Here is a 27,986-nt window from a genome sequence, read left to right as displayed (position 1 = left end):
CAAAAATTTGTTGACCAAATTCAAGAGAAAAGTAACATTTATTAATGATTTTTATTTTGTAAGAGCAGCTGAGTATTAATAAAGAGTAATACTTGTGCAAATTCCGATAAATAAAAGACCCTATAGTTGAAAGAAAGTAAAATAGAGGAAATCATTGTCGACGAGAAAGAGTAGAAATTCTTGTAAAAAGACCACAGCAGGTCTGCAAAAGTTTCGGGGCCAGAAGTGTCACCCAATGAAGCAACTCCAGCACATCTGAAATTTAATTAAGATTGATGCCTTAGGATTTACTTGATTAGTTGACTCTAAATATATAATGACCAATTTATTCTTACCCAGAGTAAGTCTTAACTGAAGGTAGCTGACATGTGTCTTCAATCTGGACAGCATGGCTTTTACTGAAGAATCTGATATCACAAGCAAAGATTCAAAAAAATTATGACTAACTATTTATGTATAAATATTTATATAGATATATATATATATATTAAAAACGCATGCGTCTATGATTTTTTTTGTTTCCCAAGAGAAATAGATAATAGCTTGAAATGTGCAATAATCACATTTTGGTTTTTAAAGAGCTTTTTTTTTTTAAATGAAATCTTCAGACTACGTTTCCTAGTAAGGGCAGTACATAGTACAATGGCAAAGAAAGCAATCAGAATCCTACAATCAGAGCTAGAGCTGAACATATAAATATATACACTACACAGTCGATTTTACTAGATGCTTTATATCATACCAGATTCACAATTGAGCTTCGGAGAAAGACCATGTAATGCAAATTTGGCATAGGCTAGCAACCTGACCCGCTGTGAAGCACCCAACTTGTTTATTATCGATCTCAGTAGACCGCTGACAACAAATAACAGATATAATAAATAAAAGTGTAAAAAAAGAAAAAGAACAAGAAGAATTAAGATCCTCCAAACAAAGGGGATTAAGCTCAATTATTCTTTTTCTTTTCTTTTTTTTTTACTCTGTGCGTAATATTCTGAGGAAGTCGGGTGGCAAAGATTCCATAAATGAAGATATGTCTTCCATCTTTAGAGAGGTCAGCTCCTTTTTCAAGTTACTTTTCTCCACAGCTGACATTCTCCCACCAAGAACTCGTTTACTGTGATCATAATATAAAACTGCCATTAGCTGCTACCATTCATGCAATATTCCAAAATTCCTTGTTGCAGAATGTTAGTTGGATACATCATAAACTAGTAAGTATAGCAAAGTTTGAATCAACGAAATTTTTCTTAGGAGTTAAGATTAGAACTGTAGATTTTGATGAACTCTTAATAATTAGATTAATTTATTTGAATAAGAATCACAGCTTCAATAAGGGGACCAGCCAAACTGATCTCCTTAGATCTAGGAATTGAAATTCAAACAAATAAAATATCTTAAAACATCATAACAGTGAGAGAACTAGAACATCTACTAGATTCTTTCTCCTTTATTTGGATGTTTAAACTTTGACAATGGCCATAAAAATATTTGAGAAACCCAAGACCTTTTATTTTAAACTCTTTTGCCAGTAATCCCTTCAATCTTACAAGCTCCAACATATAATCACTTGTTAAGATTATATCATCCACATATACAATTAAAATAGCTATCTTTATTTCTGGAGAGAATTTCATAAACAAAGAATGATCAACTTAATATTGAGTATATCCACCCTTAATCACAGCTTTAGTAGACCTACCAAACCATGCACATGGAGATTGTTTGAGTCCATAGAGTGATTTTTAAAGCGTACAGACTTTGGTTGTAATTTGAAGAGTTTTCAAGCCTTGGGGTATCTCCATGTATACTTTTAGTCACCATTTAGGAACGTGTATTTTACATTCAATTGATACAATAGCCAATCTTGATTTGCAAGAAGGCATAATAAGATTCTAATTTTGTTCAGTTTTGCGTCTGATAATCTATATCATAAAATTGTTGAGGATGCGCGCTTAGAAAGCTCATCAGCAGATAAAGTTTAAAGCTGGCATTAAAAGGCACTATGAGGAGTAGGCAGTTGGGGATTTGGTGTTTTCAAAACTCAGGCAGCCAAGAGAAATTCAAGAAATTGGCTGCTAAGTAAGTACTACAGTCCATTTAAGATAACAGCAAGGATAGAGAAGGTTGCATACTGCTTACAGCTACCAGAAACGATCCCTATTCATCCCATTTTTCATGTCTCTCAGTTGAAGAGAGCTTACGGAATAGGAACAATTAGTACCATTTATTTGAATTCGTTTCCTATAGTATATGTACATTCTTCTTTAGTCGAAAAAAAAATATAAAAATAAAAAATCCAATAATATCCTTACACTACTCATCCAGCTAGCTAAAGACAACTGCATTTTCCTAGATTTCACAATCACGTCAACTAATATGAAAATTATTTGTCTCCCTAATGCCATAAAATACTACTATAGTCGTTGGCATATAAAAGACTGGATACTTGTAGATAGTAAAAGACATCATATTAACTTACAAACACTAATCATTAAGAGGTAAAAAAATAACAAACCTGTCAATAGTTGTTCCGGTAAAGATGACTGGAAAGTACCTAAAGTACTTCGCAACACCAAATTGTTCCCCCAATAGCTTAATCTTATTTGAGTCCACAACAACCAGAGCTTTCCAAAGCTCGCAATATTTTAACCTGAATCCTTCATCTAACTGTTTATAAATTCCATGATCTAATAGAACTGCATGATTTAACCATGAAAGAAAAGATGGTAAGGCATTGTCAGTCCAAAAAGAATTATGAGCCATTCCAGTGAAGACGACAAAAAAAAAACACAAAACAAAACTACGGATTTAATGTAATAGACAAGAACATACCCAGGGAAAACCCATGCGGACCTTCTGGACGAACTAATATGTTACCAGGGTGTGGATCACCATGCACAAAACCATGTACAAAAATCATCTCAGCAAATATTTCCACCAATACTTTTGCTACCTATACAGATAACCGAGCACATATAGCTTGAGAAAGATTTTACTCCCTATGCTTATTTATATTGTTAGCTTACAATCGTTGTGTTATTAGACCTCAAGTAGTATAAGTATAACCATTAAATTTGCAATGAGATTTGTTGACCGCAATATTAAAAGCAAAGTAAATTAAAAGATAAATTTTAACATTAGAAATGACATATTCATTGAAACTTTAATGTCTTATTAATCATTCTCATCAAACCTACTCGATGATACTTTCTCTCAGCATGTTAGTTTTATACGTCGATTTAACTACTCAAAATACACCCGTATATGGTCAAGCTCAAAAATTGCAATGTTTCATGCAGCTGATTTTTCTTTTTAACTTTGTTCAGCTCATTGGCATTCAGAGAACTCCTCCAGAGTGGATTCTCTTTGTTACAAGTTTATATTAAAAGAATAATGAAAAAAGAAACTCCAAGAACTGACCTTGGTTGGATCGATTCCATGCTTTTTCAGATATACCACGTCATCAACCTATAATCTAAACAACATCTTATTAGTAGCGTACAGTAATCAGAAGCAAAAGGATACCTATGTGACTAAAAAGGCATACATGATATAGCAGCTAGATCAAGGAAAAGCAAACCAGAAGATTGATTCAAACTAAAAAAGCTATGTATAATGTAGAATTAAATTGAAAATGCTTGCAGTCCTCGCCATGATACTAGATAAAAATTTAATTTCTTTAGCTGATAGAAAAGTCATCCAAGTTTTAATACAATTTAAAGTCAAAGAGAACAAAAATTGAAAGAAAGTAACAGCTCTTTATATATTTCCTCCAAAGCTATGCCAACTAGACCCAATTGTATACCACCAAAAAAAAAAGAAGAAGCTATACCTTTTGTCCCCTACAGAATTGCATAGTCAGAACCTGATTGGTTGTCAAATCCTGGACAAACATTCAGCCAATGCTTTAAAAAAATATACATTTAGATTAAGTGAAGTAAGAACAATTAAACAAAATGGTTCAGAATTATATTAAAGTCACAACAAATACCCCAAGGCTCATACCCAAAACACACGAGGAATCTTGAGCATTTTGTTGTTTTTGAAATTATTGGTGGTTCTCTCAGAATTTCTAGCCTCCTGAATGAAATCTGCGAGTATCAAAGAGACAGGAAAGATATTATTGGAATATGATAAGAATTCACTAAACGGTAGGGAATTGATAGACAATTATTACTAGAGGGATATATTGGTATTTTGTAATTAGTGGGATTAGTCTACTAGTATTGTTAGTTACTCTATATATATGACTAAGGAGTGAATGAGGGGGCATGGAATTTGCTATTTTGTATTGAGTTACTGCTCATCGGGAGAGAACCAAGCTCCCGAAACTTGGTGTTTGGGTCTGTAATGCTTCTTCTATAATAGAAACCTGCTTGTTTTGGTATGTTAAATCTCTGGTTCATATCAAATTGGTATCAGAACCACTGATGTTGGTCATGGTGGGAGACATATTGGGCGTACTGCAGGTGCCATCAAGACCTCAGTGCCATCCGCGACTTGACGAGGCAACTCGGTGAGCATTTCAACTGTCCTTTTCCATGCTTCCTTTGTCAGGTCCATTTATGGCAGCACAAGATGGTACCAATGAGGATGGCGACCTGTTTCTCAGCAACAAATTCGATCTCCTCACTAATATCAAAGGAGATGATTTGAATGATAGCGCCAGTGAGGTAGACCATCTCGATCTCGGTTACCTTTCTGCTGAGGAAGACGATTGACATTGACTCCCTCTTCCCTGACATCGGTGAAGCGAAGCACGACCAATTGGTGGAAGCCAAAGGAGACCGCTCTTCACAGTCGACTCTAACGAAGAAGTTTGCCACAGATTCAGTTGCTCGGTTGGGTACGACCATCAAATCGGATGCACCTGCTCGACTGCCTTTGTATTTGCCACTGCCTTTGTGCTAGATGCAGAACATGACAACGTCAGTGGCGACAGTACAAGTGAGGCTGCCACTACTAGTGGTGGAGAACAGGTGTTTTGATCGTAGCAAAGTTGTTCCATCCTCCGAGCCACTCCTTATCAACACATTCCAGTTGGTTTAACAAACCAAGCAGCAGGGATGGCTACTCGACTATACTCAATTGACTCTGGCATCGGCGGTAACATTTTCAATGGTACCAACAAGCACCGTATGTGGGTGCAAATTTGTTTCACATCACGAGATCCAAGGGGAAATTGACAACCACATAACCCAGCAATACAGAACGGGTTGTACTCGGCGGAACATTCCCCCAACTACTCCTGGTGCACATTATGCATTATCCATGGCTGTTTTGGTGAGCAAATCCAAGGCTAGAGGGGCGTCGAGATATCAATGAGGAGAGGTGGTACTCACAGCTGGCATTGGTGTTGATGAAGGAAGGTGTTTCGATGGCATTCCTGATTGGGGATACATCTACGGCAACAAAATTTAAGGAACAACACCTATGCGATGACGGTGGCAACGAACTACCACAATTGAAAGTGGTGGAGGCGCAAGCTTTTCGATCGAGGCAAAGACGTGCCGCAAGGTTGTCAAATTCCGGGGCTGAGGTTGCCATGGTTCGTGGAGGCCCTATCAACGGACAAGGTGTGTAATGACCCAAAAATTACTAATGAGGCTTAAGGGCCTTGATTAGTGTGCCGGGAAGGCATAATTGGTTTAAGTGTGATTTAAATGATTGAATGCATGATTATGTGATAAGCATGCTTATATGATTATATGGATATATGAGATGCATGATTATGAGTATTAGTATGCATGTAGGCCCTGTTTAGATTATAAGGGTATATTTGTAATTTTGGCCCGTTGAGGACATAAATATAATTATTTGCGATAAATTGCTCAGACCACATTATTATGTGAATATATTTGCAGCTGGTGGCTCGAGGCGATCCTAGTGAGCGATTTAGCGAAAAAGTCACAATGAAGATTTATACCTAGCTCGGGGGAGTCTGGGGGTATTTCTGGGAACTTGGGAAAATATATTGGAGATAATTAGGCATCGAGGAAAATAATTGGTGATTAATTAAATGACGGGATTTAAGTGGTAAATATTAGGAACACTTGAGGAATTAGCGGGAATTGGGAACAAATGACCAAAATGCCCTTAGAGTGTTTAAAGACTTGGTTATTTGGGAGGGCAAAATGGTCTTTTGGTGTTTAAAAAGGGATAAGTATTAATCTGCTTTTTAGAGTTAGTGGAAGTTATAGAAAGTGTTAGAAGCTGAAGGAAAGAAAGAAAGAAAGAAGAAAAAAAACAGAACATTTAACTCACCTCTTTCTCTTCCACACAGCTTGCCCTATTCCTCACTATTTCTTGTGGATTTTGGAGCTGGAAACTCAGGGAGGGTCTAGGCAAAGTCTTGGGACTTTGATCCTTGGAGTGGCTAGAAGTTCAGCTGGAGTTAGTGTCCAAATTAAGGTAAAGTTTACTGAGTTTGGTCTGAATTTTCTGACTTTGATGAAGTTGTTTCTGAATTTGAGTTTTGGATAGGAATCAATGGGCTTGAGCTTGGGGATTTGAAGAACTAAAGGCTGGAAGGGCATAGAAACAACCTAAGGTCGAATTCTCTCATTAAAGGTAACAATTTCTGGCTTTGAAGTTTTGAATTTCTGGGTTTTCTGGTTTAGTTCTTGAGCTTCAAGCTCAATCTTGATTTTCTGTGTTTGATGGTGCATGTGGCCAAGTTTGATGTTGTTGGGCCATGTTGGATGAGATGTAGTGGATAGTAGGCTTAATTTGAAGTGTGGTTGAGGTTTGGAGGGGATTTATGGAGCTTTGGCTCAAGGAAATTCGAAGGAAAAACTCAGAGGGTTGCTGGAGCTGCTTGTAGCGCTGTAGTGCTAGCATTAGAGCGCTACAGCACTATGCCTGGTTTCCTGGGGGCGTTTGTCTCTGCTTGTAGCGCTATAGTGCCCACCTTGTGGCAGTGTAGCGCTACCCTGCCTCCAGAAGTAGGTTTTGAGTATTTTTCTTAGGGTTTTCGCTTGGGGGCTCGGGGGTCGATTCCACCACCCCGTTTGGTGGAATTGGGCTTCCCGAGGGCTTGGGATTGGTCCTGAAGTTGGGTTACGAAATTGAGATTTAATGATAGTTCTATTTTACGGTTGTGACTAGGTGTACGCTAGGGCTCGGACGGGATCGTGCTCAAAGGTCGTTTTCATTAACCAGAGCGCTCAGAATCAAAGGTTAGAAACTGCACCCGGTTATGTGGTTATGTTGGGACTAAGAGCTCTCTATACTTGTATGTGATGTCATAAGATGGTATTATGTCATGGGGACATGTGATAAACGACCTAAGAGTGCCAGAATCAACATTTGTGCACAGGACGCGGCTCGGCCACTGGTAACTGAGGTTAAGTACATAATCACTAAGCTCGGCCTAAGCAAGCCGGAGTCAGTGAGATAATCCGAGGGTGCGGCCTAAGGGCGTCGACTTGGATATTGTGTGATAGGTTTATTGTTGTTTAACTGATGATTGTGACAAGTTTGTTGTCTGGATGACTGATTATTGGCTTGTAAATTGATATCTTTGATTATGTGGGCAATATGACCTGTTGTATATCTGAGTGATGATTTGTGAAATATCTGACTGTTGATTATCGTTTATGCTCTGTATTATGGCTTTCTTGTTGGGCCTTGGCTCACGGGTGCTACGTGGTGCAAGTAAAGGCAAGGGCAAGGTGGACTAGTCCTGAGTTGGAGAGCTCTGGGGCTGAATGTACATAGTCAGCTGATCGATCGCCACGGCCGAGGGATGGTACAAGGACAAGAGAACCTAAAATGTCTATTTTTCCCTTAAGTGGTCAGTAGTTGTATATATATCCTGGAATTTTGTAAACTGTCCTTAAACTCTATTTATTTTGGGATCCCATGTATGAAATGTTTATTTAAATGAAATGTATCTTTTATGACCAAAATCTTTTAACCCTAGTTCAATTATAGTTCCAGTAACACGCTTCTAACTAAATGACTTGATTAGTAAGTCTTGCACCTTTATAAACACACAGTGTAACGACCTTGGTTATCCAGAGTGTAACAAGATGAGACGAATTCTTGTGTGGTTCTCTCATGAAAATCGCTTTGCCAATGTTATTGTTTGGGCACTGGTTAATCAAGTGAATATTGACAGCTAGGAAATCATAGAATTACCGTGTGATAGGCTGGCAGTTTTTATTGTGTATATTATCTTTCCTTAGAATATTTCAATTAAATGTAAAGATTTTATTTTATTCTTATATAGTCTATAAATATTGTTCATCACAGTGAATAAAATATCAAATTTTATCACCAAATTATCTCTTTTGTCTCTAAATTTCTTCATGGTATCAAAGCCTAAGGCTCGATCTTCTACGAATCACTCTGTTTTCTCCATTTTTTCCGGCGGCTCCTCTGTTCTCTGGTAGCTTCCAGGCGTTTGTCCAAGTTATCCTCCTTTCAGTCGCTCCCACCAGCCAGTCCAATTGTTCCAAGCGTTCAACTTATGTGACAAAGGTGGTTCAATTGAAGGTTGTCTCTTCTCAATCCGGCAGAGTTCATCTTCTCAGGTGACGTCCAGATTTTCAATATCAGATTTTTTTTTTCTTTCTTCTTCTCTGCTTCAGTAATGTCAACCAGTGAGGAAGCTATTTCTCAGACCACTGGGCCTATCAATTCCACCCATTCGAACACCACATCACCAACCCCAACTCAATCGAGCAACTCCGTGGGGTCTCTCTACAGCCATGACAGTGGTTCTATACAGATTACAACACACAAACTTGAAGGGAAGAACTATTTGGAATGGGCACAATCTGTCAAGATTGTCGTATGTGGCCGCAGTAAGCTTGGTTACATTACCGGTGACCTCCCTGCTCCTCCCTTGAGTGATCCAACTTACAAGGTATGGCAGGCTGAAAACTCTATTGTTCTTGCCTGGCTAATAAATTCGATGGATCAAAAAATTAGTCGCAGGTATCTTTTCTTCAAAACTGTAAAAGAGGTATGAGATGCTGCCAGAAAAAATGTATACTGGCCTTGGGAATACTTCTCAAATATTTGAGATTCGTACCAAACTCAAGGAGATCAAACAAGGTACTCTGACTGTGACTCAATATTTTTCAGATTTACAAGATTTATCGCAGGAACTTGATCTCTACCTCGAGACCACACCATTATGTGCTGCGTGCAGTATAATACAGCGATAACAATTGGAAAAAGAAAGAGTGTATTAGTTTCTTGCTAGGTTGAATAGCAACCTCGATGAGGTTCGAGGTCGCATAATCAGTCGTTCTCCTCTCCCTGATACTGAAGAAGCATTCTTTGAGGTTCGTCGTGAAGAGGCACGACGCCAAGTCATGCTTAATGCTTCGAAATCCCAACCTCTAAAAGGATCAGCTCTTGCTGCCAAATCTGGTTCGTATGAAAAATCCAATCCTGATCCAAGGCCAAATCGCAAGGGAGATAGACTTTGGTGCAACCATTATCAACACCATGGACATACTCGTTCTACCTCCTGGGAAATCCATGGCAAACTAGTCAACTGGACTCCACGGCGTCACAATGACAAAAAGGCATACCAAACTCAGACCCAAGACACCCCCTCCAACACCACTCAGGGAACCACTTCACTCCCATTCAGTAAGGAACAACTTGCACATTTGTTTACTGTTTTGAATCAATCATCTCTCAATTCTCCATCTGGTTCTAGATCTCATAGTGCATCTTGTTCTGTTGCACACACTGGTAATCTCTCTTCTACTATAAAACATTTTCAAACACCATGGATAATTGATTCAGGTGTTTCTAATCACATGACTAGTTTATTTCACTTGTTTGAATCCTACTCTCCGTGTTTTAATAATTCTAGCGTCAAGATTCCTGATGGCACTCTTTCTCCTATTGCAGGCATTGGTAAAATTAAATTGTCGACTAATTTAATTTTAAATTCAGTCCTTCATGTTCCTTCTTTAAAAAGCAATTTAATCTTTGTTAGTAAGTTAACTTCTGATAATAGTTGTCTTGCTAAATTTCTACCAAAATCTTGTCAACTTCAGGAACTATCATCGGGGGGACGATTGGCAATGCTAGAATTCATAAAGGACCTTATTTCTTTGAAAATCGTCAACAAATAAAAATGCAGCAGCCTAGTTCCACTAGTTTGGCTTCAATTTTATCTAATTCTGACTTTGTTTCTACTTTCAATTTTGTTTTCGTTTCAAATAAAGACAAAATTATATTATGGCATTATCGACTTGGACATCCGAGTTTTTCATATTTAAAACATTTGTTTCCAACATTGTTTTTAAATAATACTATTGACTCTTTCCAATGTGATATTTGTCAATTTGCTAAGCATACTCGATCTGTCTTTCCTCAGAAACATTATACTCCAATTAGTCATTTCTCTTTAATTCATAGTGATCTATGGGGACCTTCCAAAGTCACTACTTCCAACGGTCATCGTTGGTTCATCACATTCATTGATGATCATACACGTCTCACGTGGGTCTGTCTACTCAAACACAAGTCTGATACACATGTTGTATTTCAAAATTTTCATAGTATGATTCAAACACAATTTTAGATATCTATTCGAATATTACGAACAGACAATGGCAGAGTATTTTAATTCTGCCTTGGGACCTTATCTTTCCCAAAAAGGCATCAATCAGCAAAGCTTTTGTGTTGATACCCCTCAACAAAATGGTGTGGCTGAACAGAAAAAATCGTCATCTCTTAGAAGTGGCCCGGGCTCTAATTTTTACTATGCATGTTCCTAAGTATTTTTTGGGAGATGTTATTCTCACCGTTGCATATCTTATCAACCGCCTCCCGAGTCAACCTCTTCATTTTAGGACACCCAATTCTGTTCTTCTTGCTTCCTATCCTCACATCTCCTCTGGCTCTCTTCCTGTTAAAACTTTTGGGTGTACCGCCTTTGTTCATGTACATCTTCGAGATGGTACTAAACTTGACCCAAGAGCCATTAAAACCATCTTCCTTGGTTACTCTCCTACTCAGAAAGGTTACACGTGTTATTGTTCTCTCACAAAGAAACCTTATGTCTCCCGGGATGTCACATTCTTCGAAGGTACTTCATATTTCTCACCCACTTCGCTTTAGGGGGAGAACAATACTCATCATAATGAAGCTCAATGGTCGTGGCAATTAGAGCTTCCTCTTGATTCCTCTATCCTCCAGACATGACTCCCTCTATCCAGCCTCCAAACTTGTAAGTTTGCTTTCCATTATGAACAAGCTTGGACTCATTAATATCTATAGTCAAGTTTGAGGGGGAGTATTGACAGCTAGGAAATCATAGAATTACCGTGTGATAGGGTGACAGTTTTTATTGTGTATATTATCTTTCCTTAGTTATAATATTTCAATTAAATGTAAAGATTTTATTTTATTCTTGTATAGCCTATAAATACTATTCATCACAGTGAATAAAATATCAAGTTTTATCACCAAATCATCTCTTTTGTCTCGGAATTTCTTCAATGAAGTACTCACGCTTTTGCCCCAAGCCCAATTTAACAGGCCTGAGAATGATCAAGGCCCAGTATTTGGTGGATCTTTCTCAATCCAATAATGAATGGATATTGAAGCATGCATTCATGAGTGAGCTTCTCACTCTTATTCTAGTTGAAGCCCATTTAGAAAAAACCATTACTTTGGCCCAAGTAAATAACATGCCCACCAAGGAAGGATTCCACGATCAGATTCCAATGCACCTTCATATTTTGCTCTGGAGGTATATGACTATGGAAAATCAAAACATTAGTAGCAGTAGAATCTTTTGGGCACCATTTTTCTTGGACTACATGGTTCGTCCAAGCATATTTGGAATCAAAGGTTTTCCTCTTGATGGTTCTGCTGCCAATTCATCAATCACTCAACTTGTGGTGGCTCAGACAATGTCACCAGTCTATAATACAATGACCACGTGTGGCAGATACAAAATTCAGCAATACATAGGCAAATTCCTACTAGTTCCACTTCACTATCGGCAATGTTGGGAAGTACTTATGATTTCTACAAGAATTGTTTTTCTCAATCACAAATCTATAATGCGATTTTGGGTCATGGATGGTTTCGAGAGGCATCATTACTAGAATGGGTCCTTGACGGAGGTCGAGTCCTGTAGGGGCATTTACGTATACTTTCCCTTTTCATTCACCTTGGGGACAAGGTGAAACTCAGGCAGCTAGGAATGATATTCAGTGGGAGAGCCACCTTGATGAACAACTCTTTACAGCTGCTTTATTTGTTCTTCACCTTGTGGACAACGTGAAACTTGGGGTGGTGGGTATTGATAAGAATTCACTAAAGGGTAGGGGATTGATAGACTATTTTACTAGAGGGGTATATTGGTATTTTGTAATTAGTGGGATTAGTCTAATAGTATTGTTAGTTACTCTATAATATGACTAAGGAGTGAATAAGAGGGCATGGAATTTGTTATTTTGTATTGAGCTACTGCTCATTGGGAGAGAACCAAGCTCTCGAAACTTGGTGTTTGGGTTTGTAATGCTTCTTCTATAATAGAAACCTGCTAGTTTTGGTGTGTTAAATCTCTGGTTCATTACCTAATAATATTTTCTTGTGTATTTATTTAAAGATGAATATTCAAATACATATATAGGAATCAAAATCAAATAAAGATAATTCCTAAAATCATGGCTCATTAAAACAAACAAATTCTGTATCTAAGAAAATAACACAACTACCCCTTAAGCTTGGTTGTAGATATCGATAATCCAATCTTGTCTAATAGAAGATCTAAACACTTGACCCTTTGTAAAAATATCAGCCAATTGTTGATTGGTAGGTACTCAATGTTGATAATACCTCTATCAAGATTTTCTTTAATAAAGTGTTGATCCACTTCCGCATGTTCCATTCTATTGTGATGCAATGAATTGAAACCCATATGGTCAATTAATTATCACAGTAAAGTTGTATAGATTCTTCGTATTTCATCTCCAATTCCTCCACCAATCTTTTTCTTTTAAAACTTCACAAACTTCATGAGACATAGTTCTGTACTCTACTTTTGCACTGCTCCTTGAGACAACAGACTATTTCTTTCTTCGCCACGTTACCATGCTGCCTAATAAGACAGTACCTACATGCACTTGCAGGCACTACGCTCATTCACCACCACTGTTCATGAACAGTAAAGACTCGTAACTCGACATGCACTACGATGGGTATGAAAAAAGTAGAATGTGTTGTGTTGTCAGTTTAGATAGTGGACACCTATCCTATTCTAGCTTTTTCCATGATGAATGTTAAAGGCATTATTGTAATTTGAGATGTATACGTGATCGCCATTAATGCAAGAACATTCTTTTTGTTCCATTACTCACTGTTCAGAGATCATTCTCAAATTTATTTCTTGTTCAAAATATCTTTTATTAATTAACAAATTCCTTGTGTCAATGTTTCGGCACCATCTGTGAGAAAATTTCTTCGAAATTTTTCTGCAAAACTCTATTTTGGAGAACTACCCAAGTCCAGTATGGTGAGACGATCTTCTCGCCTTCGTGACATTGAGATCAGTTTGGACGACAAGAGGAGAACCTAAGGCTCCCCAAGAGGTCGAGACTCACAAGGGGAAAGATGAGATTCAAGCCCCTCTTCTCGTAGGCAGGGGAAAAAGTCCTGACGGTTGTACTCAGTGAGCTTTGATAAGGGCTGCCAACAAGTGGTTCAAAAAGTTAGCACTAGGTTCAGTCAGTACATAGAAACAACTATCACACAAGTTTGTTCAATAGCACCATGCCGTGCAAGACTACACGATCCCATTGACTTGCTTTACGAATGTCAAATAGAGCGAATAGGAGTCCCCAAAGAGCTACATTTAGAGTTTCAACGTTGAAGCGGCCAAAGCAGGCCTTGTGTCTAAACACTCTGAAGATGGCAAGTCGCGGGGGCACGTATGGAGAGTAAGTTGGGGAACAACATGCTCAGAAAAGAGGTCAAGGACTTGGAATAATTCTATCAACGAGCTCAACGTTACATCAGCATTGAGGATGGGGAAGAAATTCTCCATGCAAGCGACACCATACGAGAACATCCTCACAAACCATCCCTAGAGCTCACTCAGGAAGGGAGTGACAAGAAGCGACGGCAAGAACCCAAAAAAGACCCTCCTAGGAGGCACAAGAAAGATAGCAAGAGTCGTACAACCCCATGCACGTACTTCTCTGAGCTCAACAGGTCTCAAGAACATTGCTTCACCTCGAACAAGAATAATGTTCCATTCAAGCGATCACCGCCCATTCAGAAGAACTATTCCAAGCAAAACTATAACAAGTATTGCTGCTACCACAACAATATAGGCCATACTATTGCTATAGTCTACCAAATTTTTTTATTTTATTTGTTAATTGTGAAGTGCAAGGAATTTTAATGTTTAGAGTTAATTGTGTGAATTGCATTTTATTTGTTTTATTTATTTGATTTATTTTGTGAATTAATTTATGAGTTTTGATTGGGTGCATGAGAGTGCATGGTTAGTAGAGGTAGACTTGTGCACTTGTGTGTGGGCATGTACATGATATGCATGGTGAGCATGCATTAGATTTCCATGCATATTAATTTCCCTATTTTATTTAAAGAAAAAGAAATTATAAGAAGGGAAAACTCTAGAACATTTGTGTGAACACAAGTGTAAAATTTAAAGTTTAGAAAGAATGGAGAGAGAGTGGCGTGAGCTATAGAGGAGATTAGAGTGGGAAACTTTTCATTTAATTGTATATTTTTCTTGATAGGAATTAGAGGAAAATGAATAATATGATATGGATAGATGAGGTGGAGGAGATTTGCTTGAGACATTTTGGGATAGTGGAGAATTGAAATTGGGAGTGTGAATGGCCCTGTGTGGCTGAGAGAGAGAGAGAGAGAGAGAGATGGGTCGGCCAACTCAAGGGAAATGGTTTCCTTTTTGTGCATTGATGCTTTGATTTGGAAGAGGAAATTAAGGGAAAGGATGAGGATGGGATTAGGTAAATTGCCTCTAGAGCTTCACTAGGTTAAATAAGGATCAAATGAGTCTTAGGGACTCATTCTTGGGCTGCCGAGCATAGAGGGATAAAGAGGAAGAGAGAGCACTAGATAGAGAGAGGAAGAAAGAAAGAGAGAGGAAGGAGAAAAGGCTAGGGGTTCAAAATTACTAGGTATGATTTGATCTTGGATTTTGGTTTTGATTCCCCTAAGTATAAGTTTCCCCTCCTCAATTCTAAGTTTTCTTTTCTTTCTTTTCTTTGTGGTGTTCGAAATTACTAGGTGCCAAGTTTGATCTTTTGCTTGTGTTCTTGAACACAATCAAGGTAATGGATTCTTTCCCTAATCTATTGTTGATTTGATGGTTTGATTCTTGAATCATGGTTTTGTAATATTGTTTGATGTTTTGACAATATATGTTATTGTTTGATTAGTTAGCCTTGATGAGTTGTTTTGGTTTAGAAGTTGTTTAGTGAATAATGAAAACTCTTTATGTGTTTTGATGATGGTATTTTGTTTAGAAACATGCTAAGAGTGTTGTTATGGGTTTGAAAGATTTATTTGGGGTTCTAAGCCTATGGGGTTCGGCTAGGGTGATTTCTATACTATTGTTGGATTTTTTATTTTTATCTTTTATAGAAAGCATGTTAGTGTCGTTTTGAGTTGTACCTTTAACTTGCTGTTTAGGGTTCATATGGATTTTAAAGAGTTTTGATTTGAGTTTTGGTTTAATATTGAAATATGATTATTCAAAAATCTTTTAAAACGATTTATCATTATTTTGAGATTAAGGATTTATAGATAAACAATTTTGGTATGGTAATAATGAAATAATGCAGATTGACACTAGAAAATGCTATAGAGGTTTCTGCCATATCTTGTTATAGCATTTCTTTTTATTTTGTTGTTGATTTGTTTATTGATAAGCATGATGAATTGATGTATCTGATTTTAAAAGGAAGCATGATTAGTTGTATTTTATGTTTAATGGTATATTTGACCAAAGCTTTACAATTGAGTTTATGTCTTGAAAATGGTTAAGTTATTGGTGCATGCTAATTAAATTTGTTGGAATGCATGAAATTATAGAAATATGGCAGGATAATGGGTTAAGTGAATATGAGCATATTTAAATAAACTATGCTTCCTGATTTTATTTTATATTTACGGAAATTTATAAATTATTTAACAAGAGAATAAATTATGTCTTAAATTCATATTTCAAAACTGACAAGAAAAATTGTGATTTTTCACATGTTGACTGTATTTTTCTTCAATAAATACATGCAAATTCTTGTTTTGAAAACATTGAGGTTTCGCTAGTAGAATTGGGATTATTATTTTATGATTTTAGGTGAATTTGTTGTATGATAAAGTTGTGGTATAACTTGTGTCACGTGTGCATGACCCATGCACACATGGGGTATATTTGTAAGGTGTGTTTAGTTTTATTTAATATCAAGACAAGTATTTGATTGACTTTTCTAGGCATTGAGAAAGCCATCTCACGATCTGTAAGCTTGGACTAAGGTAAGGAAGTTAGATAGTACTTATTCTTGGATTGCTATAATGTTGCTAATGTTTTATGATAATGTATATGTTTGTGTGATTGATGCTAAGGCTACGGCAAAAGTATGTCACAAAAGTAGACCGAAAGGGTGTCAAAAATGTTTTATGAATGTAAGGAAGTTAGCTAGATTTATGTTTTGTTTCTGAATGGACTCTAGTTAGGTTGATATGTATGGAATTGTTTGTGTCTGCTTAACGTAGTATTGCAGCATTATAAAGCCAAGCGTGCCTAAGATTCTGGACAATAGGGGTGCCATGGAAGTGACCAAAAGAAGTCACATGTGATCACTGGTCAATAGGGGAGCCATAATTTGGACAATAGGGGAGTCATGATCTTATATATATGTTTATGTTGCTGATCATTGGACAATAGGGGAATCATGATCTTATGTTGTATGCTTATGATGCTTGTGATTTAATGTTGTATGCTTATGCTTATGTTACTTGTGATTTATGTTGAATACTTATCTTGTGATGTTGGACAATAGGGGTATCATGATCTTATGATGTATGATTATGCTTATGTTGTATATTTATGAATGTGATCTTAAGATGTATGAGATGTTTACGTTGCCTATAATCTTATGATTATGATTATGACCTAATAAAGTACGCTTATGTTTATGTTATAAATAAGTCTGAGGTTTCTAATTATGACTTATGTTGATAATGATTACTGTAAGAATAGCATGTAAAGAATTTCGTTTATGCTTTGATAGTTGTAATTTCTTTCTTTGTTTGTACTTCCTTACTGGACTTTAGCTCACCCCTTACTTTCCTATTTTAGGTAGATGTTAGTTTCTCTTTGGCACATGTTGTGATGTGGGGCGTTCTGTGTCTAAGTATGTATGTTGTGGGGTGAGGATGAATGGAAAACGATCTAGAAAACACCAATGAACGTTTTAAGAGTTTATTATGTTAATTATAATCTCAGTGGGACCTTACTATTTTAATTTAAAATTGCATGAAAGACTTTGTATTTTATTTTTAACAAATGAGCCCATAATGCATGTTTAAATAGGGCCCCGCTGCACCTTTTTTAAAATTGTGGTATTTTTTTTCTAAATAAGTAACGATTAGTGGTCACTTGCAAAGGATAGTAAAAAGGGGCATTTTGAACGCAATCATCTCAAGAACGAGATTGAGGAGTTAATCAGGAGAGAACACTTGACAAAATATGTGAAGGAGGAAAACAAACGAGAAAGGCGATATGAGCAACCTTGCCCACAACGAGGACCTCTCCAAGACCCTGCCATGGTAGGTGATTTCAACACTATATTCGAGCCCCCCATGCACCGCGAGCCTGAAACTAAGACCCCCAAAAAGTTTCAAAGGTGAGAACGTTTCAATCACGTTTTCCAAGGAAGATGTTCTCAAAAATAATATTAGGCCACAATATATATAATCAAATTAACTAATCGTTATAACTCCCACACTCTAGAAAATCATTAGCGTTACAAATATTAATTCATTCAAACATGTTAGTTTTTTTTTAAATAATAAATAGAGAGTAAATTTAGTTATGTCCCCAGCAACTATATTCATGGTTCCGTCTGTCATTGCATTCAACTAATCACTGATTACAGCAAAGCTAGAAAAGCATGAACAAAATGAGAGAAAGAAGCTTGCCACTAAACTAAGGAATGGTCAATAAGTTCAAGGCAAGGCAAACTGACTGTTCCACATCTGCTATCCTACAAAGAACCTTTGTTAAAATCAATTAGGTGTAATTTTAATTTTATTACTCAATATTTAAGTTTCATGTTTGGTTGTAATTCTTCTTGATTTAAGGAGAAATAAAGAAAGTTAGGATTGTAATGTGCTATTTATACCTCTGTTTTCGTAGTCGTGAAAAGAGCATAATAGAATTCAGTCCATAGTCATTTATTTACATGATATCAGAGAATATAAGTGAGTCGTGGATTACCGGCAAGTTGACTGACCAAAAAACTAACCCCTTGGCACCATGGGTCAATACAAGTGTCGATTCTAGTTTGACTAGCGACTATGCCAATTCCGAAACGACCCAGTCTGGTGTTCCAGCTTCACCAGCAACAGCACAAATCAATCCTCTCAATGGCGGCACCAATACTTTTGGTTTGTCCTCTTTTTAGTTGACAATTCACAATAGGTTGACAGATTCACAAGAGTTTTAAGGCAAGATAGCTACACTCAATGTCAATTCGATCACACTATGTTTGTGAAACATGCAATTAGAGGGAGCTCGCCATACTAATTGTATATGTGGTTGATATAGTACTTACAGGCAATTGCGAAGAGGAAATAATTGATCTAAAGCATATGCTCTCTAGAGAGTTTGAAATCAAGGATCTAGGACAATAAGTATTTTTTGGGAATGGAAGTGGCTAGGTCAAGCCAAGGTATCTTAGTTTCTCAACGAAAATATGTCCTAGAACTCTTGCAAGAAACTGGAATGACTCCCTAATACTAAACTCAGAGCTTCAACAGAGGGGCCAACCGGTTGACCGAGGTAGGTACCAACATTTGGTGGGAAAATTGATTTGCTTAACCCACACTCGACCTGATATTAGTTTTGCAATCAATGTTGTTAGCCAATTTCTCAATAATCCCTCAGAGGAACACATGAATGTTGTGTATCAAATCCTAAAATATCTCAAAGGCAATCCTGAAAAGGGGCTAATGTTTAGGAAAAGTCTCAATAGAAGTCTTGAAGTCTAACAGACGCAGACTGGATCACCTATAGATCAGAAACCTACTTCAAGGTACTGCTCATTTGTATGGGGAAATCTAGTGACATGGCGAAGTAAGAAGCAACAGGTGGTGGCTCACAGCAGTGCTGAAGCTGAATTCCGAGCCCTAGCTCATGGAATCTGTGAAGGTATCTGGTTAAGACGTCGCTTGCAAGACTTATGTGAAGGTATCTGGTTAAAACGTCTACTTGCAAGACTTAGAAGTAGGACTGACACTCCTATATCGATACTTCATCATTGAGAAGAGTGAGAGTAATATGACCACCTTGAATCATGTTCCTTCTTAGCAGCAAGCAGCAGACATCCTAACTAAAGCACTCCTAGCTTCTGTGAGCTAAGTTCTAAATCTGAAATGACGAGCATATATCGACCAGCTTGAAGGGGAGTGTAGGAATCAAGCTAGTCAATATGATTCCTAAAAATCAGAAATTTTGATTATGTATAACAGATTTTCAGTTTATTTTTTATTGTCTTTGTTGCTGTAAATATCCTAGGTCAACCCTCTTTATTTAGCTGATTTTGTTTCTTATTTGTAAATATCAGATCTGATCTTTTTCTCTGTATAAATACCCTGTTGTATATCAATAAAAAACAAGAAACTATTAGCGACAAAAAAGAAAAAAGAAACTATTCTCCAAAAAAATTCACTTATATAGAAAAATCAAATAAATAAACAAATCAATGCAATAAGCAATTATGTTTTCATGACATACCCAATTCCACAATTATGTCTTCCACAAATTCTGAAACCAACCACTCGAACCTGTAATCTGGGAAAAACTATTAAATAAAAAGGATTTATTTAAAACAAATACAATACAAAACAAAGTATTATCATTAACTAACAAAGATTCCAAGATTAGAATGAAAAAAAAATGCACATACATCAAGAAAACAAATGTGTAAGTTGGAATCAGAAAAGAAAAAAGGAGGTACTGTTTTATTTTTATTACTCAAGATCTATATGAAAAAACAACCACAAAGGCTTACACTTAAATAGAGATAACCAAATCAGCTAGATATTGGTAGAATAAATTGCATAACTAAAAAAGGAAAGAATCCTAAATTCTCTCCTCTTAAAAAGAGTCAACCAAGGGCTGCCTCTATTAGAATATCAGGTGAGTAATCACCTGATATGTTTCCCAAAATGCCACAACTTAAGAACCAATGCAGGGGACGAGAAGTGTCAGTTGTGAATGGTTTTTGTAAAAAGAGAAACAGTATAAACCTCCTTTCATAAAAATATTGTGGTTCAAGCCAAAAAGAATAAATTATTTGATTATTGCACTTGACTATTTCCACTTGGTCAAACTGATAAAGATGTTATGGCATAAGTGATTAGATTAAAATTATTGAATTTTCAAAAGAAGAAACAGGAGATTAATAAATGTATAAAGGCTGCAACATGTTAACATGTGAATCTTAATGGTGATAAAGGAAACATGGGACGTTGCCACGTTTGAGATTTCAAATATTGTAAAATGCAAGTGTTCTATCATATTTGAACTAATTTATTTTCTACAGTGAGAAACAAAAATTAATCAAAATATTTTTCATGATAGATTAGTTATTACTCCAAAATATGACAGGAAAAGAGCTTTAAAATTATATCAGTGAATACATTCAACCCCAGTCCCATGGATTTCAGAGAAACGATTGGAAATTTTGTTTGTATTTAGATTTCAAATGAAAGACAACAAAACCAAGTTTCATCAAAACATAAATTGCAAAATGTGAATAGATTCAGTGCGTACCCACGAAACAGATTTTGAAAGGAAAGACATGGTTGTTGTGTCTATTTTCAACTGCTGCAGCAACCCAGGGTACTGAACCTGCTCTCCTTGTAAAACAATACTTACCCATTAGTTATGCACTTGTATCAATTCTTATTAAGATAAATTAAAACACAGCAAGCTAGTGTACTAGAAGAAATATAAGAGTTATCTTTCCCATTCCACCCTACAACATATATAGTGAAAAAAAACATAATAAAGACAAATTAGACTCAAAATTAGGCTATTATCTTGCTGTACATCTATTTCCTAATACCATCATTTAATGCACCAAAAACCAGAAAGAAAAAATCAATGATAGTAAGACACTACCCCAGGATCACAAGCAGAAAAGTTGATTGCATATGAGACTATACAGACTATTACTATTTACATATATCCATAGTAAAAATGAACAAAGATGCAGCATTGCATAGAAAAATCGTCATGAGCACCTATCAAATTGAACTAAAGGAGCAACATTTTTGTTAAACACTGCAAAAGGAGTTACCCAAGAGGGGAAGTTCAAATGGTTAAGTGTGTGGTCTGTTCCCACAAGGTCTGACGTTTGAATCCCTCCTAGATGCCTACATAGCAATTGCTATATTGTAGAGCTAGACAGGGAGCCTAGTTTCAAATAAATAAATAAAAAAAAGAGAGAGAGAGAGAGAGAGTTTCAACATTGTTTCTCATACTAACTGGAATGTGGTGGTGGTCTGAGTTTTAATCCCAAAATGAGATCCTATGTAATGGTGTTAAAGAAGGTTAAAAATTTATTACTTTTCTCTTCTCCAGAAATTTTGATTAGTATACTTAGCTTAGGTAGACATTAGATAAAGAAGTGCTGAGGATAAGCTAACTTGTAAGAAAAAAATCATAAACAACAGCATAGTAAAAATAATATTACTTCACTGACCAACCTTGATTGCTACTTCTTGACCATCCTTCAAAACAGCACGGTGTACTTGGGCAATAGAAGCAGCAGCAATTGGGTTTTCATCAAGTGACAAAAATCTGTGGATTATATAAATGAGAAAATTCAACTAATTGTCACGCTATTTCAAATCTGTGTAAAACTTTGTAGTTGTACAACCCTTATAGGACTTTATCAGATTTCTTGTAGCTTAGAATCTTAGAAACTCTAACCCCTTGTCACCAATTCCTCAGTTTTCTCATTGGCAAAACGTTTATATTTGGCTCCATTTTTCCAATATAAAAAAATTTGTTATGAAGAAAAAACCCCTCCCTCCAACCCCTGCCCCTTTTCTTCATTCAAGTTGTTGACTTGTTCATGGACTTTCTCTTCGACGGGCTATGAAGCAAAAGTTGTATTAAGAGCAGATGATGGGCTACATCTGTATACCAACCTAGACATCCCAAAAAGGCTGCTTCATTCTAAAACATCCTATAATACATAAAACATAAAACTATCACCATAATTATCACATTACAACAACAAATACCAATCACAAAGAAACACTGAGGTATTGTTCTCCTTAAAATTCTTATTATTGAAAATCTATATAGCCAACAAATGCTTAACTTTTTTGGAAATAAATCCCACATCCTCTTCTACATCATTGAAAATTGTATCGCACCTTTCCAGCCATACTGCTCAAATAATAACAAAGACAACCTAATTTCCATATTGTCTTCTTTCTTTGACATGAAACACCCCTGTGGCACCTTTCACGCTCCACATGTTGCACTATATCATGACAAGATTCTAACCGCATCTAATCAACTCCAATATGCTGTATGACAGCCCCAAATAGCCCCAATAAAAAAAACAAAGAAGTACATGGTTCTTGGCCTCTAAGTTTCTTTTACATAACTCACACTAGTTGGGTGAACCTGTAAAAAAGGGTTTCCATCTCTGTAATACCTCACAAGCATTCAGCTTGTTCAGAGCTACCAACCATTCAAATAACTTTTCCTTAGCTAGAACCAAAGATCTCCAAATGAATGAACAAAACCATCGCCCTTGACTAGATTCTTAAAAATTGACTAGCACGATAAATTCTCATAACATTCTTCCTTCCAAATTACTTTGTCTGCCACTGAAGTACAACATTTGAATGGTTTTAGCACCAAGATCAATTGTGACACTTGTACCAACTCACTGTCCGTTAAATTCCTTATTTCCCTTCTGCAATAAATCTGTTGTGCAAAGTATCATTTCTAGAGAGTAGGGGGAAGTTGCCAGCAAGGTTGTTTCACATAACGAAACAACCTTAAAAAAATCTAATGGAGTCTCCCTCTCCTATATAATAATATTTTTTAAGAGCACAAGGTATCCTAATGAAATAAAATGCCAAAGACTTTTGAAAGTAACTCTAGCGATCATGAGGTATCCCACCCTTTTGAAGCCAAATCGTACTTATTGATGACCTTGTGCCACAGCATGTCTTTGCCATCAATAATCTCCATAACCATTTCGTAAGGCTCTACTACATTTTACAATATTCCTATTCCTGGTCCTCCAAACTCAATATGCTTACACACCTTCGCCCAAACAAGGATGAAAATATTAATATTCATAGAAATATTGATACTATAATTTATGAAAATATCATAGCTATCTTCGATATTCATGGAAATTTCAAGAAAATTTAAGGTCACATATAATAGTCTAAAAAAAATTGATAAAAATGTAGAAATACAATAATATTGAATAATTACATTAATATATACAATATAATAATAAATAAATAAATGATAGTTATATATTATAACATCTTCTTAACATAATTGATAAAGAATAAAATTGCTTTTTTACTTAAAAGAAAAAAAATAAGAAATTGATATGAATAGTACAGAACTTGAAATTTGAGTTCTGTATGGTCACATTTGGATAATGGGATTGCATAGGATGGATTAAATAATATTAGAGAAAAAACATAGAAGAATAAATAAGTTAATTATTTGCCAAAAACAAATTGGATACAAAGAAGCAATTCTTTTTTCTTATCATGGAAATACATGGAGATGTGGATTGGATAAGATAAATTATCAAATTAACCCAAACTATGGGGATTATTTAGATTATTGGATTAGTTTTTTCAATATCCTCTCTAATTTCATAACAAAATTACATGATAAAAATCATTTAATCCAATCAAATTCAATCCGACCCTCCAAAGGTGACTTTTATATATATATATATATATATATATATATACCTTTCATAAAGAGAGCAATATTCATTAAAGAAGACCAAAGACATGATTATTATAAAATATACATTTTTTAATATAAAAAATTAAAATAGAAATAAAATATCGATATGTCAATGACAAATGAGAATTGTTCCACTGCTGCTGAATGAAAAATTCTCAATATCTATATTTATCCGATTTTCTTCGATACTTCCACAAAATTTTGACAGATTTTATTTTTGAACTGAATAAATATTGGAACTTGAATTTTCTGATATTTCCACCGTTATTTTTATTTTTAAATCCTTGCTCCCAAGTAACCAAGTGATCACCTTCCTCTCCATCACTCTTCCCATCAGAAATTTTTTATTCTTTATTTTTTTTGAAAAAAGAGACGGAGGTCAAAGGAGACCTCTACTCAATAACATTAAAAACCCTCACTTATGGCGGAGGAATACCGTGGTAAAAACAGAAAAAATTTACTGCCACAAAAACGCCCACTCCCTACACAAATCCAAAAAATAAACTCCCTAAAAACCTTTCGATCTATACACCCACGTTGCAACCCAGAACCCAATTTTATCCCACAGAGAGTCCACAGAATAGGAAGACTCATAAAAAATCCTACTATTTCTCTCCAACCAAATTGCCCAAAAAGTGCCCAACACAATACTTTGCCGTAAACGGGCCTTCCTTTTTCCTCCCTCTAATTGACTTAAAAACAATTGAGAACACGATGAAGGCATACTCCAAGAGAACCCGAACTCATTATACACTTTACCCCACAAAGCCCTTGAGAAAGAGGACTCCAGGAATAAATGGCTCACTGATTCACCCTCATTCTTACAGCAAACACACCAATTGGGCAATAACAACTGAAAAGGTTTTCTCCTTTGCAAATTATCATTGACATTTAACTTATCCAAGAATAGCAGCCAACCAAACTCTTTAACATTTAACATTTAATTTTTTATTCTAACCAATACGTCCTCTGCAACCTTCTTAGAAACCCGGAAAAGAGAAAAATAATAAATTGGTAAGGCTAATAGAACTGAATGAATCAATGTCAAATGGCCACCTCAAGACAAAATACATCTCTTCCACACGCTATTGAAGTTATGCTTGTAGCTCTAATTTTCACTCTCCTACTATTGAATCATTTTACCAAAAATTTGGCTTAATGGATATTTACTAGGTAATTTGAATATTGTTCCCCAGTTTTGGATCAAACTCAATTACCTCAATACTCATGCTTTTCTCCAAGGGGTGGCAAATTTTCCCTAGGAAAATAGGTGTAGGAAAAAATAACATTTCTTCTCTTTCAGGCTTCATTTTTATTCCCCTTGTCTTTACCTATTCTTCCAAATGATATCTTATTTTTTCTTACTTGGATTTGGGCTTGTTATATTTGTTTTTCATTTTGCTAGTGAGACTGGCCACTAAGACAAATTAAGGTGTCTCTTATTACCTCTTCTAGTTGCCTACTCTTTTTTCTTTTCTTTTCTTTTTCCCTTTACATGTTTTAATAAATAAACAAAGACGATACTATTAAAATATTAAGAGGTGATTGTTTTAAGTAATTGAGTGACTTTGGAAAGTGTAAAGGGGTTTAGGATGAAAGTAATATTAAACTCAAGTGTATAAAATGGTTCATTTTACCCTTAAAATACATGCGAGGCCCACAAAAATTATTAACTTTACCCTTACAAATTTGAACCAAGCATGGGAAATGTTTTAGATTCTCATTCCCACCTTCACTTTTAACCCATACCAAACACCCCTAAAGGTTACAAAAAGATGATAAGTTATCATCTTCAAATTAAGGCCACAAACTTCAATCTCTACTTTTTTTTAAAAAAAAAAAACCTTGTGTTGTTTAGCTTTAAATGTTAGAAATATCAAACAACAAAAAAGAGCTCTGGCTAGTGTGAGATATAACTTACATTTCTGACAAATCTTGTCTCAGGTTGTAAATTAGCACCTCTTTGATAGCTCCAAAAAGGTAAGGTACTGCCTAAGGACATCAAGAACCAGATAAATTCAGTAAACAATAGCCATTTATGCCTCTGCAAATACATATCAAACTGAGAGAAAAGCCACATTTAAACAGACAAGAAAACCCTTCCAACCTGATCTTGTAATACAGATAGAGTCAATGAGTATTCTTTTGGAACATTTCGCAAAGCAGCAACAAATTGACCAGCCTTCACATAAAACCCTTTGTTGACCTCACACAGTTTCAAAATTCTCTCTGCCGAGCGCAAGTGAACCTTCAAAAACTCAATACATAGTCACTAAATCTAGTTTTCCATATAGTAAGTAAGAACATGCAAACCTATTAATAAACATACACAATTCTCTGTAAGAATTGTATCCCTACATTATGTGAGAATTATAATCAACAGCAGTCACATTTCAATGTCACAATGCAGACATCTTTCCAATATAGGTAATATGACGTGAGATGCTAACAGTAAAATTATTACATCCTATTATGACCAAGCGAATCAGAAAAAAAAAAGAGAAAACTGAGGTAAAAGAGAGAAAAGAAGAGTCTGAAGAATGGACTCGTTCAGCGATTTGCATTGAATGAATGGAGCTGCACTTATAGACAGTTTATTACAACAGAATACTCTAAGAGAATTACAACCAATCCAACTTGTTTTAATAACAGCTAACTAACTCTAACCAACTCTCTAACAGCTACAACTAACCAGTTAACACATCCTTCTTAATTATTTAAAAAATATCACCCTAAAAAAGACCTAGGCCAAATGATTTAACATAGTTTTAGGCTAATAGCTGACAATTTGTTAAACTCTGTTGTGATTTGCCTTATCAATCACTAATAAAGCTATCTTTCTCGCTAAAGAAAATTACAAAGACTCAACATTGCCAAGTTATTTTCGCTCTATTATTGACTCTATAGAAACATTCTCCTTTTTGTGAGGAGAAAAGATGTAAAACACAAAATCATTTCAATGACAAAAGTAATTTAAACAAAGTAGACATAAATGGGAGTACACATGAATTTGAATAAGATCAAACAGTATATCAACCAAATGCAATAGTCTATAACAGCTATAACGATGAAAGGAAGTTCAATTAGCCTAATTTTATGCCAAAATATTATGTGTAAATAAAATTTCAAAGGCGTGATATAATAATCAACATTTTCTGAGAAGCCAAACAGTATGGTAGATGAAAATACAGTAGCTGACCTCAGATAATTTACGCCGATACCCGTCAGAGTCAGTTGGTAATCTACGCAAAGAAAACTTGTAGTCGACGGCGGTAAGAGTGATCTGCAACCGTAAATAAACAACTTAATTGAAGAAGAGGGGAGCAATAGTAGAAGTAACGAATGACAGAAGAGACACTGACAGCAAAGATTGCGCGAGAGGAGCGAAGAACGCCATGAATTGTGGCACGAATCTTCTCGGGAAAGTTCGAGGAATCGCGAGAAAATGAAGAAGAATGAGGATTGAAGTAGGCTTGGAAAGTAAGGCCAGTGGCTGTGGCAGTGAGTAAGCATAGAGTGGTTCTGGACCTCGGCATTCGCATTTTCCAGTTTGACAAGACGTTGGAGATTCATTCGTCATAAATGCCCTTATTTGATTAAGGTAAATTTGAGTTTTTATGCTTAATATGAAAAGTATCCTTAATATTCACTTTTTGATGCTAATGTAATGTTTCCCATTCTTTCAAAATACCTCTCCCATATTCTTTTTCCCCTGTTCCTCTCTTCTTTCTCTTTCTCTCACGGT

General features: G+C 35.9%; 1 protein-coding gene across 2 annotated transcripts; it reads right to left on the bottom strand.

The window, feature by feature from the left end:
• Positions 1-19: 19 nt before the first annotated feature.
• Positions 20-27,986, bottom strand: LOC133818678 (uncharacterized). Of its 2 annotated transcripts, XM_062251699.1 has the most exons (17): positions 27,604-27,986; positions 27,441-27,524; positions 26,349-26,489; positions 26,163-26,233; positions 21,982-22,075; positions 21,044-21,121; positions 20,003-20,069; positions 17,777-17,866; positions 4,009-4,094; positions 3,836-3,886; positions 3,424-3,471; positions 2,836-2,956; positions 2,519-2,699; positions 980-1,117; positions 743-855; positions 336-407; positions 20-255 (listed from the first exon to the last, which is right to left on the bottom strand). In XM_062251699.1, exons 1-17 carry the CDS (start codon positions 27,781-27,783, stop codon positions 152-154), a joined length of 1,719 nt encoding a protein of 572 aa, XP_062107683.1. In that variant the 5' UTR covers positions 27,784-27,986; the 3' UTR covers positions 20-151. The 2 variants fall into 2 exon arrangements, with proteins under 2 accessions (XP_062107683.1, XP_062107684.1); XM_062251700.1 differs by lacking the exon at positions 17,777-17,866 and having other exon boundaries at positions 27,604-27,981.

Source organism: Humulus lupulus, chromosome 2, assembly GCF_963169125.1.
Source record: "Humulus lupulus chromosome 2, drHumLupu1.1, whole genome shotgun sequence".
NCBI classification, from domain to species: domain Eukaryota; kingdom Viridiplantae; phylum Streptophyta; class Magnoliopsida; order Rosales; family Cannabaceae; genus Humulus; species Humulus lupulus.
Note: the sequence above shows the minus strand (reverse complement) of the source record. Positions and strands in the feature narration are given on the sequence as shown.

Coding starts and splice junctions, on each gene's coding strand:
- LOC133818678 (XM_062251699.1), bottom strand. CDS start 27,783: ATGCGAATGCCGAGGTCCAGAACCACTCTATGCTTACTCACTGCCACA. Junction 27,525..27,603: donor CCTCTCGCGCAATCTTTGCT/GTCAGTGTCTCT, acceptor TTACGGTTGCAG/ATCACTCTTACCGCCGTCGA. Junction 21,122..21,981: donor GTCAAGAAGTAGCAATCAAG/GTTGGTCAGTGA, acceptor CAAGGAGAGCAG/GTTCAGTACCCTGGGTTGCT.